General features: G+C 39.5%; 1 protein-coding gene across 5 annotated transcripts in view; it reads right to left on the bottom strand.

Moving 5' to 3' along the window:
- The window catches only part of MYOM1 (myomesin 1), an 80,847-nt gene that overhangs the window by 38,364 nt on the left and 29,198 nt on the right, over positions 1-13,285 (bottom strand). For 2 of the 5 annotated variants that reach the window (XM_048289486.1, XM_048289483.1), the window contains exons 11-18: positions 12,668-12,809; positions 10,362-10,561; positions 8,666-8,722; positions 8,195-8,319; positions 6,472-6,655; positions 5,283-5,457; positions 2,922-3,043; positions 1,981-1,998 (exon numbers count right to left, since the gene is read on the bottom strand). In XM_048289486.1, the coding sequence (XP_048145443.1) occupies positions 1,981-1,998; positions 2,922-3,043; positions 5,283-5,457; positions 6,472-6,655; positions 8,195-8,319; positions 8,666-8,722; positions 10,362-10,561; positions 12,668-12,809 (1,023 nt within the window). Of the gene's footprint in view, positions 1-1,671; positions 1,999-2,921; positions 3,044-5,282; positions 5,458-6,471; positions 6,656-8,194; positions 8,320-8,665; positions 8,723-10,361; positions 10,562-12,667; positions 12,810-13,285 lie in introns of all 5 variants that reach the window. The other 3 variants (XM_048289484.1, XM_048289487.1, XM_048289482.1) reach the window with 2 other exon arrangements.

Genomic DNA, 13,285 nt, shown 5'->3' with positions numbered 1-13,285 from the left:
CAAGGGCCCTAGACCTGAGCGAAGGAAAGAAGGTAAATATATGGACTGACTCTAAATATGCATTTAGTGTTGTCCACGCCCATGGAGCCATCTGGAAGGAGAGAGGAATGTTGAATGCTCAAGGTAACCAGATCAAACATGCTGAACAAATCCTTGCCCTCTTAGAGAGCATTGGAAAACTCACAGAGTAGCTGTCATGCAGTAGAGGTCACCAGAAAGGGAAAACCACTCCAGAATTGGGAAATCGCTTTGCTGATGAATCAGCAAGAAGGGCTGCAGAGAAAGGTATTCTTGCAGTAATTCCACAAAAAAAGAATGATTTTTCAGGGTTCACCCCAAAATATGATCAGGCAGACCACAAAAAATTAAGTTTCTTAAGTCTGAGATCACAGAAAATGGATGGGCTGTTACACCTGCAAATCAGGTTGTAGTCCCACCTCTAATTCTTCGAGAGCTAGCTCGAAGAGAACGTGAAAACACACATTTCAGGGTTGAAAATCTTCTGAAACATCTGAAAAAGGTAGTAATAGGAAAGGGAATGACAGATATTGTACAATCAGTAGTGAGTAAGTGTGAAATCTGCTGCAAACACAATCCTGATACGAGGGAAAGAGTTGTGTTAGGAGTAACAAAGGCAGGGGATCCTCCTGGAGATTACTGGCAAATAGACTTTGCTGAGTTACCACACAAAGAAGGATACAGGTGCATACTGGTATTGGTTGACACCTTCAGTGGATGGCCTGAAGCTTACATTGGCACTAACACAGCCAAGGAGGTGGTGAAAGTTTTGCTTAATCATATAATACCAAGGTTTGGGATTCCTTTAGGTATGTCCTCGGATAGGGGACCACATTTTGTTGCAAATGTGATTCAAGAAGTTAGCCGGAATTTGGGAATTGCTTGGGATCCGCACACACCTTACAGACCCCAAGCAAGTGGTAAGGTGGAACTCATGAATGGGACCCTTAAGGCACAAATTAGCAAAATTTGCCAAGAGACATCCATGACGTGGGTTCAGGCCTTGCCTATAGCTTTACTGAGGATCCTCATACAACTGAGGTGGAGGGATAACATCAGTCCCTATGAAATACTGTGTGGCAGGCCATATCAAATTCCACATGTTCCAGGTGAAATTCACATGAGGGGAAAACTTGATTTGCAGAGATATCTAATGGCTTTAGGTTCCACTTTGCAGAAGCTCCAGAATTACATTGTGTTATCCAGACCCATAGGACTGGAGACTGGGTCTATGTCAAGTGGTGGGACAGTGATCCTCTACAGGCCAAGTGGAGAGGACCATTCCAGATTTTGCTGACCATGCTCTGGGTAGATAACCCAGAGAACTAGGTAACCAGACTCCTAACAAATTACTGAAGTGATTTAGAAATAATATATTAGCTTGGATACATTAATATGTAGTCAAACAAGCCATTAAATTACTAACCATATTTATATGTTTGACTTTCAGTAACCACTAAGTTTGTAAAGTGGTCTCCAATACCATTACATGCATAATGATCTTAATGGAGAGTTGAGCACATAATTAATGGGTTTGATAGAAGATGCATCACTGTAGAGCACGTTAACTTGTGGCACAGTTGAACAGAAGTTACAGCAGCCTGAAGTGGACCTACCAAAGCAGCAAAATCTATTTATCTCATTAATTCTCACCTGTATATTTCTTCTTTGTAACTTTTTCCACTGTCAAAAGATCCCTGGGTCGAGACTTACTTGCCTGCTTAGCAGCAACTTTTTGTGGTGCAGACCTGACAACGTCTTTAACCATTTCTCTCATGTTACTGTCTCCTGTACTCCCAAGTTTGCCACAGCTACTGGGCAGTGTCTCTCTATTAAATTTAGCATTGCATTTTAGCAAAGCATCTGTGTCAAAGATAGGCTGGGAGGCGCCATGCATGCCTTCCCAGCTGGTAGTGCGGTCTGTTAGTCCAGCAGCTTTACCACTCAGTTCAGGACACACACCATGAAGCAATCCTCCCCCTGTAATTGCCAGAAAACAGCAAAGACATTTGGATTTAGAATACATTCTTTTTTCTTCATTCAGGCAAAAGAATTAAGAAATGCATGCAGTGAACAATACAGCTAGAGTATAACAAGTCACTGGGTTTACACACAAAATGTTAAGCTTGAATTCAAGAAAACTTGAAATGCATAGAATACCTCTCAGCCTGCTCACAAATAATGCTTTTTTAAATAATGTCTAGTATTCAGAGCAGAAACAAAGATGTGAAGTTAATAGTATTCTAACTTTTCTACATTTACTTTAGTATTAGATCTTCCAGGTCACATTTCCAATCCTATCAAGATGATCTCACAAAATTGCCCTAGGCCACATGTCTCTGCTCTAAGGCTGAGAGGTATGCAGCTTCAATACAAATGAGAGTGAGGGTGTTGCAGACATACAATTTATTCTGGTGCAATGATCTCATTAATCTTTATGGATTAGTTCAGGCAGTGGCCAACAGAAACAATCCATCAGCAAAGAAAGAACACACAGGGTTATAGAAGGTTTACAAAAGACACGTTGCACTATTAGGTTTAGTCATGGAAACAAATTTCTTAGGAACTGACTGTGTATGGGATGGTGTGCATTAGATGTGATATAGCAGATTACAGAATCAGAATGACATTTCCATTTTCTAGGATACCTATTAAGTGAACTTGGCAGTGCTCTCATACAGTGGCTCACAAGAAACACCTGAAGAAAACTGGATGGTGAAGCTGGACAGTCTACAAGAGTGCAGTGATTGTGAAACCATGGCGGTGAGACTATAGGATCTTTAGATAAATTATTATTTGTGGACAACATTGTGAAACAAAGCAATTAATTAGTTACAAATAATTCCTGAGAACTTATTTGCTTCATTAATTACAATTGAAAAGGGCAATGGAAAATAGCTTACCAATGGCTGCTTTCACCTCTATAGGCTCTGATTCCTGTGAAAATTCACTGAGCCCTGCTGCATTAACAGCTCTGACTCTGAAAATGTACTTCTCACCATTGCTGAGCCCATGGCAAATGAATCTAAAACAAACCAGTCAAGAAATACTTAGAAAGTATTATAAAGAAAATAAAAAATTTAAGGGGGAAAAGAAAGCATTTCTTCAATAATATTTATTCTGGTTTCTGAAAACCAAGGACAAACCATGACCCCAGTCACTTATATGAAGATCAGAGAACACACAATGTATCTGGGCACCTCATTCACACAACAAAGACAGTGTCTAAACTCATCTCTTTTAAGTCATACTATTTCAAGACTCTTTCCTTCTTGAGGCTACACAAGTTTCTGTGTTACCACAGCATCTACCTTACTTCTGCCAGTATATACAAGCCATACTTCCTAATAGAAAAATATGAAAATCTGCACAGGTAAGGTCTATATTTGCTTCTTGTGGAATATTTCCGTGACACAAGTAAAAGACACATGTAACACAGGTTCCCATAAATCCCTTCCAATCATAAATGAAAAACTGCAGCATTCAAAAAAATTACAGGGCATTTTACAGGAGCTAAATGATTTTTGTACTTCACTTTCTTGCTTCTATACATGACAGTAATCCAAGTCAGACAAATTCTTTTATTTGAAGAAGTTTACTTGATAGTCTAATTGTCACATAAGAAAAACCCTCATAAATTTTCTCTGGTGTCCACCCTGAAAACACAAAATTTCCGAAGACAGGAATCATTTATTTAGGAATAGATTGTGGTTTGGAAATTCAATTGTTTTGTTTAAAACCACATTTATTTTTTCAGTGGGTATTTTAGGTGTATTTTATTCCATGTTACTTTGATTTTTTTCTACTTCATAAGGTAGTTATAATTGTACTGATGTAATGCAATGGCATATGAAGCCACTATAATGTGGAAAACAAAATCAAAGTTTTATTTTGGGAAAAAAAAAAAAACCTGAATCAAAATTTCCAAAACAGAATTTTCCCTACCCATTTTTCCAGACTTTTCCAAATCATTTGCTTTCACCAGGATATGTGCAGAATTTCAAAAGACCAAAATATACTGCATAAGGCAAACTATGAACTACAGCTAATGCTTTAAGATTTACTCAACCAGAAAAACCAAGAGTTGACAGCCTTGCCTGACTGCATCATACATTAAACCACACTGACTAAAAATGCAGGGATAGAGACCTATGCAGTGTACTTGTATCACAGTGTATAGTAACTCAGAACAGTATTTTTATTTCTACAGTGAACAAAGGTTCACATTTCATATTTTAAAATAAGCAGAAAGCATGAAACTTCACCAACACTCGATATAACTACAATATAACTCACAGAAATACATATGAAAGGATGTAATACTGGCACACATAAATATAAATGCAATATAAATGCAGAAAAGAATACATAAAGGAAATTGTTGTGCCTGTGTTCAACCAAGTGAGGCTTGAAGTACTTCCAATATACTAGGCATTTACAATACCCTTCTAAACAGCAAAGCTGATCCAGGAGTATTTAGCAGACACTAATTTCTTGTAATAAAGGTTCTCATGGATAGCAAGTACAAATAAGCAGAATCAGTCATAACAAGTGGGGACTACTTCTGTATTGATACCAATCCTCTTGAGAAAAAGTTCTGCACTTACTCCTTCAGACTCTGAAGATTACATACTTATTCAAACAAAACCAAATCTGATTTATCTCAGGAAGTTTTAAGTCTTGATTATTTTTCTGACTGGAGACCAAACTTCGTATCCGTAAGAAATGTGAGTTTGTACCTAGTATTTAAGAGTGTTCATTAATTTCTTGATGATTACAAGAGCAGTCAGAAAGTAATATTTTTAATGGGATATAGTCCACATGTCCTTCTGACAGTCTAGATACACAGTCCAGAAATGTTTAGAGCAGTCTTCCAAAACAAAGCACTTTGCTTCCAAACATTATGCAGTTTAGTTTTCCACATTTGTAACTTCAGTCATTCCTCAATGTCCTGCTTTTCATCAAACTGATAGGCTGTACAATAGCTAGAAATAGCAAGCTGCTTCCTTTTGCTTCACTAGCAATGTTCTTCCCCCTTGACTAATTTGTTTCTAATATAAGGTTGATTATAATATCTCTTTGGACAAGACTTCCTGTTTGAAATATGTTTTTATAACTTCTTATGAGCTTTGCATACAAGAGGGATTCCAGCCTGCTGGCTACCACAGAGAGATCAGCTCCACTACTACTAATGGCTGGAAAGCACATATATCCAGTAAATCAGAAATTGGTGACCATAATTTCCATGCTTTAAAATTAATTACCTTGTGCCTTTCACTGGATTGTTGTTGCATGGTTCCCAACGACCAGATCCTTCCACACTTGACTCAATGTAGTACCCAACCAGCTCCTTGGCATCTGGGGGCTCTGTCCAAGTGACAACAACTGAAGTATCTGTATTCCTAGTTGGCAGAATACGGCCAGGAGCTTTGGGAATATCTGTGGGAGAGAAGCATAAATAAATTAGTGGCCTGCCAGTTAAAATGTACAAATAAATTAAGCATGAAATTCTATTCTTGATTATTCTAGCATGACTAGTACAGATTTAACCTTCAAAAAACTTCTCTTATTTAAATTAAATAATCTGTCAGGACTGGACAGGATCAGTAGGCTCAAGACTTTGGTGGTCATGTTCCTCACTTCTCTAGTGCCTATGATTCAGTGCATTTCCTTAAAATTATGTTTAGTTATCCCCTTGTGCTGAGTATCTGCACCAGAGATGTGATTTGGAGCTTTCTAAAAGGGAAAGTGTGCTAGGTGCACATTGAAGATCTTGTGCAGCCTGCAGGATAAGCCAGAAACCAAAGCTCCTGTTAAGTAGCAAAGTGTATCTACAGTGTTTTTTGAGAAGAGATGTTTTACTCTTCTTAAAAAATGTATTTCATGTGCATCCAAGTGCTCTGAGAAGTCGATATGAAGTGAACAGAGATCATTTGGGAATTGGATTGAAATCTTCATTGCTGTTTGGAAACAAATTGGTAATGTAGGGGTAGCTACTGATGACTTACTGTATTGAACATCTTAGCTTCTCTTCCAGTGAAAATAGTCTCTGCTTTCACATAAGTATTAAATTCTTCACTTTTGTTTAATTTGGCAAACAAGGAAGGTTAGACTCTGCTGATGTCTGGGCTTATTTTCAATAAAGATTCTAAGTAAAACAAAACATTTTTGTACTTCCTTGAGTTTTCATTTTCTTTTGCTATTTGCAGTCTTTGCAGTTCTTGGCATTGTTATTTGCAGCTTAATTTCTTTGGTTTGCATCTGTCATTTGACTGTACACGAACGGTTGAACAACCCAAACAAAAATTATTTTAGCTGAAGAGAATAAATCACTGACTACTTATCATACTTGAATTATTTTCTGGGCAGCTACCTGCTTGCAGAAAAAACAATTAGATCATAAACTGAAAAGTTACCATGGCGGCAATTTAATACACGTCACCACACGCCTACCGAGTTTGTCATCCACTACAGTGGCTTCGGTTGCTTCTGAGGGTTCACCAATTCCAGCTGAATTGCAGCAGCGAACTCGGAAGCAGTAGGATTTGCCTTCAGACAAATCAAAAACTGCAAAGCGAGGGGATTTCACAGGGATCTCAGTGTTCACCCTTTGCCAGTCCTCTGTGCCAGAAACGCACTGCAGTCAAACCCAGAAACAATGTTTAGAACACAAGTATCTGAATGCTGAGTGTCTAACATGACAAGGCCTTCTCCCTGGACCACTGAATTCATGTCTGCTGTGGAGAATAGGGAGACACATCCCTTCTTTGGGCCTTTCCACAGAATGAGCATCTTTCAAAGCTTATGAATCTGCCAGAGGTCCACTTACTCCAGAAAACATATAGAAAAGTTTACTGGTTTCAATATACCAAAGCTAAACCCGCTCCACTGCAAGGAAGCGATGTTATTAACTGCACCCAGTCTGGACCATTTTCAAAATAAGTTCTGCAGATATTCAGCATTATGTTGAGAGCAAAACCCTAACATTACCACTTTGCTTCTAGATGCTCTTGTGGCATTCTTAGTGGTTTTGGGGTGGCTTTCAGAATTAATCAGGATTTAACCTTCATTTTCCAGAAAAGAATTCACATATGAAATTAATTTGTGAATTGTTTTTACTTCTGTGGCTAGAAATTTTACTTACCATGATCGCTTACACCACTAATATTTGTGATTAATTTTTTGCTTTGATTTACATTAAGTATAATTTCAAGTGATGGTTCTGGATTCTGAGGGATTCAAATTCTCAGGAGGATGTTATCAGACTGTGTGACATTAGTGCTGAGTACTCAGCATGCAATTGGTTATTAAAAAGCTTTTTTATATGGGAACTCAAAATTCATATATTCATCCTCTCTATGGCTGTTGCTAAGTGAAACTCATTTATTTGGACCAGATTTTGTATGAGAGATGGAAAACATAATGGGAAGATATTTATGTCTCCCTTGATGACACCTCTAGACTGATAGAAAAAAACATTGATAAAAAAGTTTGAGCCAAGAGATGCAAGTAGAAAGGGTGATGGTGTGAAGAATTTTCTAGGCTAGCAGCCATGCAAAAACACCTCAGAAAAGCAGAACAGTGAAATTAAAACTGATTCTGTTCTAGGAAGTCAGGAAAGAAATTTTGTGATCTTTGTTGAGTTGGTGGAGCAAAAGGAAAGCTAATGTAGAGGATAAACATGAAAAGGCAGCTGGAATAGAAAGTGCTGATGCCAAGAAACTCCTGTAAAATGCAGCCATCCAAAATGTTAACAATCTGTCCTGCCAGACAAGCTTCATTTATACAAATTATACATATATGAGATGCATATATAAAAAATAAACATGTATCATATATATACATAAGAGATATATATATAAGCATGTGACTTTGCTCTGTGCTTTCACATTATAGAGGGAGTTTTGTTCTGTCTACTCTAGGTAGGTCACTGACACAATTCAAGAAGAATTTTACTGGGTGTGACACATTCTTCATCTACTTTCCTATTTCCCATCTTTTTTTTATTCCTAGTTTAGCTTAATCTACAGTTTGACCGTTATCTTGACAAACTTCTAATCCTTGCCCTAATTTGAAAGTCTCAGACAGAAATGAAAGTTAACCAGAGGTCCAGAAGAGATGACTAAAGAAACGTCAAATATTGCCACAGCATGATTCTGATTCTGTCCAATTTTACCTTTTCCACAAAGTACATGATACCCTCATGGCCTCGCTGTCCAGGAGGTTTCCAGCTAAGCACAACATAGTTCTTGGTGGCCTCAATAACTTGGAGGTCTGTGGGGGGACCAGGAACAACACCCTCTGAAGGACAGGGAAGAAGAATAGGAAAAATATTTAATTCTTTTGTTTTTGTATCAGAATTAGCATCATAATTAAAAAATAAGAGTATCAATATACCTCAGATTTTTTTTTTAATGTAGAGTTAAAAGTCTTCTAAATATTCTTTTAATTCTAAGTGTTATTTTGTTAGGTCCTGAATAATGAAACCTCACCTCAACAACCAAGTTGTTGAATTATTCAAGGTCAAGTGACTCTCAGAACAACAAACTTTGGGTGAGTGCCAAAGTCCACTGAACTCACTCAGAGTTTTCCTAATTACTCAGCCAGCTTCACATCAGACTTTTGTAGGCAAAAGGGCTGTGTTTACCTGCAGGTTCTTCCTCAGTCACAATAATCTGTCCAGTCCAAGGAGCAGAAGGGTGACCTGAAACAAATGTCAGAGATAACAGAGAAGTAGGAGACCAGGAAATTTTCAAACAAAGAAAACTGACTCTTTCGTGGTTCAAAACTAATGTTTGCAAGATCCCAGTGAGCTCCATTTCTGGTTAATGCTGTGACTGTTGCTCATGTAAGCAAGCTAGTTACCCAAGCTAGTTTTAGGCTTACCAGCTTGAATATTGAGAGAAGCTCAGCATTTAACATAGCTAGAAAACTTAATCTACTGAAACATCTATTCCTTCCTGAAATGTCACTGAAGTCTCCTAGGTGACAAGCAGAGGTATTTGGTTCACTCAGCTCATCATTTTCAGAGAATTAGTTTCAACTTTATTTTCCATCCTCTACTGCTTTGGTTTAACAGCTCACTTATTAAAGGAACAGCCAAATTCCTACAGGCTGCATCTTGTCTCTTTTTAACCACTTTCCCTCACATTACCAGCTTTTAAGTCATGGGTCACAGTCACAAACAGGCTCAGCCTGACTCAACATGTCCACTTGATAAATTTGGGTGGCTCTCTGAGCAACCAATATTTTATCACACTATTGCAGTTATGCGTTCAGCTTTCAACCAGGTCAGTGGACTTTCAGAGATAATTTTTGCAAGTGCTGTTCTCCGCCTCCACATTATTCACCTTACATTGGCTGAACTGTTTTGGAGATGAAAGAAGAGAGGGAGCAGGTGGGGAGAAAAGATTATGAGGGATGAGAGGAGAAGATATAATAGGAGTAGGCCACCAAACCCAGACTTCACCTCCTGTGACAGCTTCCATGCTGCCCATTGAGAAGAAGAGCTGCCCCTCCTCCCAGAGTTAGGGTTTCACATGTCTGACTGAGTGCAGTGTTTCTTGGCAATGCCAAATCTCCTTCCTCTCGCCTTTTGTTTTATCTTGAATGGGAATCTAGCTCATCTGGCTGCAGCATTACACACAGTAGCTCATACAAGCTGGGACCATGGGAGCACCGTAATTTTGTGTACGATACCCCTTCATATTGGACCATTTTAAATAGTAAAACTTCAGAAACATGTAGAAATAGATTTTGAATAGAAGTACAAATTTATTTTAGGAATATAATTATGCCATATGGGTAGAGAGGTGGGTTTGGAAGCAAAATGGCTGAGACATTGTGAGGCCACAGGAGAAATATCCTTGACTTGTAAAATGCTAACCTTAAAGCAGAGAGCCTGGGATCTGTTGGGCTGTCCTGGTGTTGTTCTGATGTTATTGCAAGATTTGGATTGTCACATGAGCACAGAGTCAGCCACCCTTGTCTGTGGCTCAGAGAGAGACTATTCACAGGCTCTGTTCAGCTATTTTGTTGGCTGAACAAAAGCAAGTCTCTCTAGGCAACTAAACTCTCCTGTGCCTTTTTCCCCACTTCCTGCAAGTTTGAAGCATAGCACTGCAGTCAGCCAAAGCCATTTCAGCAGATAGAACCCTTAGTGCAAAGAGCGCTGGGATGATTTCTTCCCGCAAAGCTGTCTCCAAAGACTATTTTGGCTTTGCATTGCTCCCTCTAGTGGGATTTTGAAGGCTTGTGAGTTGATAGTCATACTTTTTTTTTTTTTTTTTATGAGTTGTGATTTCTTAAACCTCTCAATGCAACCTGTAAAAAGCACATCTTACTTCTAAGCCTGGCTCTGTCTGCAGGATCCAGAGCAGCCACAGGCTCTGACACCCGGGACGGCAGGCTGACACCTGCTTTGTTCACCGCTCGGACTCGGAAAATGTAGGAACGGCCTTCAATCAGACCAGTGACAGGGAAACGAGCAAACTTCACGGGATTCTCATTGCACTGGGTCCAGTGGGAGGTGCCAACCTCACACCTGAAAAATAAAAACAGCAAGAGCAGTGCTGGGAAGGGAAAAACATGAACTCAGGGCACCCACACGCCTTTGCAGCTTCACCATCTGTTAGTGTTCACTGGCTGGTCCGTACCAGTTTCCTCAGCAGAATTATAAACTGGTGACATCAAAGCAGCTGCACCAAAGCGTCAGGCTGAAGTACCAGCTGGGCATGCACTAAATCCCCCACAGCTGCACCCCTTCTATCCTGAACTGAAAAAGGGACACGAGCAGACTCACTCCACTGTTTAAACCCTTCAAAGTATGCTTAGGGAGTGTCAGCTTTAGCATACTTGAAGGGACAGGAACTATGCCTCTCTTGCAGTTGCCGGAAGGGCACTACTTCATCTTTCCTGCACAATGCTGCCCTGTACACCCCACAAGACACTAGGCTTCATGGGGTGCAGAGACCCCCACTGTGAGTTCTGGGACCAGCCCAGCACAGAGATGGCTGTGAATGGGGTTAAAGTAGGGCACTTAGTCAGACCCTGCTTCAGAGACCAGACCACTGGGGCTGCCAAGGGAGCCTGTGGTGTGCTGGCTGCAGTCCCTGCAATGACAAGGCCCAGTGTGGTGATGCTGGTCCCACAAGTGTGAAGCCTCACACATATCAGGAAGCTGCTTTCTGTCAGAAGGAAGATATGACAAGCAGCCACTTCCACTCAGGGAGCCAGGAGAAGCCTGTGGTGATGGCTTTCCTGTGTCCAGCAACATGGTCAACAGGAACGTGACCTTGCAGCTTAGAAAAGACTTTTTATTGTGGGTGAGATATCTGCCAAAGAGAATGTTACAGGTCCTACCCAGATTTCTTGGTACATGCAAGAATCCCTCTTGAGAATTTTTACCATCCCACTCAGGGTGGTTTTGTGGTTCTTGTGCCTGCTTGGGGTGAGGGACACACAAGCTTTCCATCTACCATTAGCACAGACCAGTCCTGCTGGCTCAAGCCATCCCCTCACTCCACAAGGCAGCTAGGGGCTACCCTAGCTGAATATGTGGGTCCCTAAATCCCTTCGGTGGCATCCAACATTGGAGAGCAGTAACACCGCTTTGAATTTGGGAGCAAATGCAGAATAAAGGAGGTGAACGCAAGAGAAAAAATGGAATGCCATTTCTCTTGCAGTTACTCTCAGTGCTAACATCCCTCAATAGCCTCATTTTAAAACGAGATATTGTTGTTCAGAGTCCAGTCCTGTCTTTTGTTTAGGATCGATGAATGTTAAAGAGCCATAGCTTAGACCTAGCAGAGCATAATTACAGCAGCGACTGACACTCAAAAGTTAGCAAAACAGTAAAGTTATATTTGAGTGTTAGATTATTTCACAAAGCAATACCTTCTTTTTACAGATATATACTTTATGTATATCCAAAGGCATAATATAATGGCATACTTCATATATATATATATACACACACACACATACATAAATGTTTGGGTGTTTTTTACATGCTTTTGAATAAGCCCAGAGGAACCTCATATTACTCTATTACTGAAATTCAGACAAATATTACCAGCACTGAAGATAATTGTAACTCTCAAAATACTGACTTAATTTCTTAAATCACAGGCTTCTAGGATCCCGCCACTGTGTGTAACACGTGGAGGTTTCATATTTTACAAATTATTTCCATGAAGCTTTTGAACCTAACAGCTGGAATAATAACAGCATATGGGAAAGAAACCCAAGTCATTTTAAAATAATATTTTCCTTCCTGGTACATAGTAACTATTAGGAGAGAGGCAAGAGAGCCCTGGTACTGAAGGAGCCACAGCTGTCTGATGCAGAACTACCAACCACCACAAAATCCTGAGGCCTCTCAAGTCTCAGAGGAAGCAGGAAAGGCTGAGCTGTGCAGATTTTGCAGAACCCTTTCTATTCAATTAAATGAATGAAGATGTGATTATTTCCATGAAAGTTAGATTAGGCCCAGCCAATCCAAGACAAAAAAAAAGTCAATTTTCTTCTGGCCAGCAAGAAGAATGAAAATAACAAATGACTATTTTATCTCATGTTTTTCAGTGTGTTTTTATTTTTTGAGTTAGAATGAGCAGCAATATGAATTCTCCAGTCCAGCACACTCACTGACCTGTCAATGAAATATCCAAGGATGGGATTTCCTCCGTCGACAGCGGGTTGCTTCCAGGAGACAATGACATAATCTTTGTTGGCATCTAAGCACTGCACATCCAGTGGTGCACCAGGGGCTCCAGGGATTTCAGCATCAGCATCTGTGAGGATGGAGAAATATGTTTGCAAAAGTGAACCACAGTTCTTTCACAATTACTAATCTTTAAGGACCAAATTGTGCTCCTATTGGCTTCAAAAAAGTGTTTGCTTTTATATTGCCAGTGTTTTTCTACACTTTTGCCTTTTCTTTGTAACATTTACAAATGTTTAATATTTTACAGCATACTGTAAATGTAATTCACCTAGACATTTTAAATGGAATTAGTACCCTGCATTCTGGTTAGGGAGCTGTGAGAAACACCATTGAACTGAAAACTTGGCAGCCAGGCAATGGTTGAATCAAAAATATTCACCCACTGGATATAACAATACTGAATTAAATATCTTATCTCCACTCACAGTCCTTCATTGTTTGAGTTTGTTTGGCTGGGAACTGCAAAGGTATCAAAATGTTTTGAAGTTTAATTATATTACACATACATTATCACTGTGGAATATAATCTTCATAAGGATGAGT

Source organism: Corvus hawaiiensis, chromosome 30 (genome assembly GCF_020740725.1).
Source record: "Corvus hawaiiensis isolate bCorHaw1 chromosome 30, bCorHaw1.pri.cur, whole genome shotgun sequence".
Taxonomy (NCBI): domain Eukaryota; kingdom Metazoa; phylum Chordata; class Aves; order Passeriformes; family Corvidae; genus Corvus; species Corvus hawaiiensis.
Note: the sequence above shows the minus strand (reverse complement) of the source record. Positions and strands in the feature narration are given on the sequence as shown.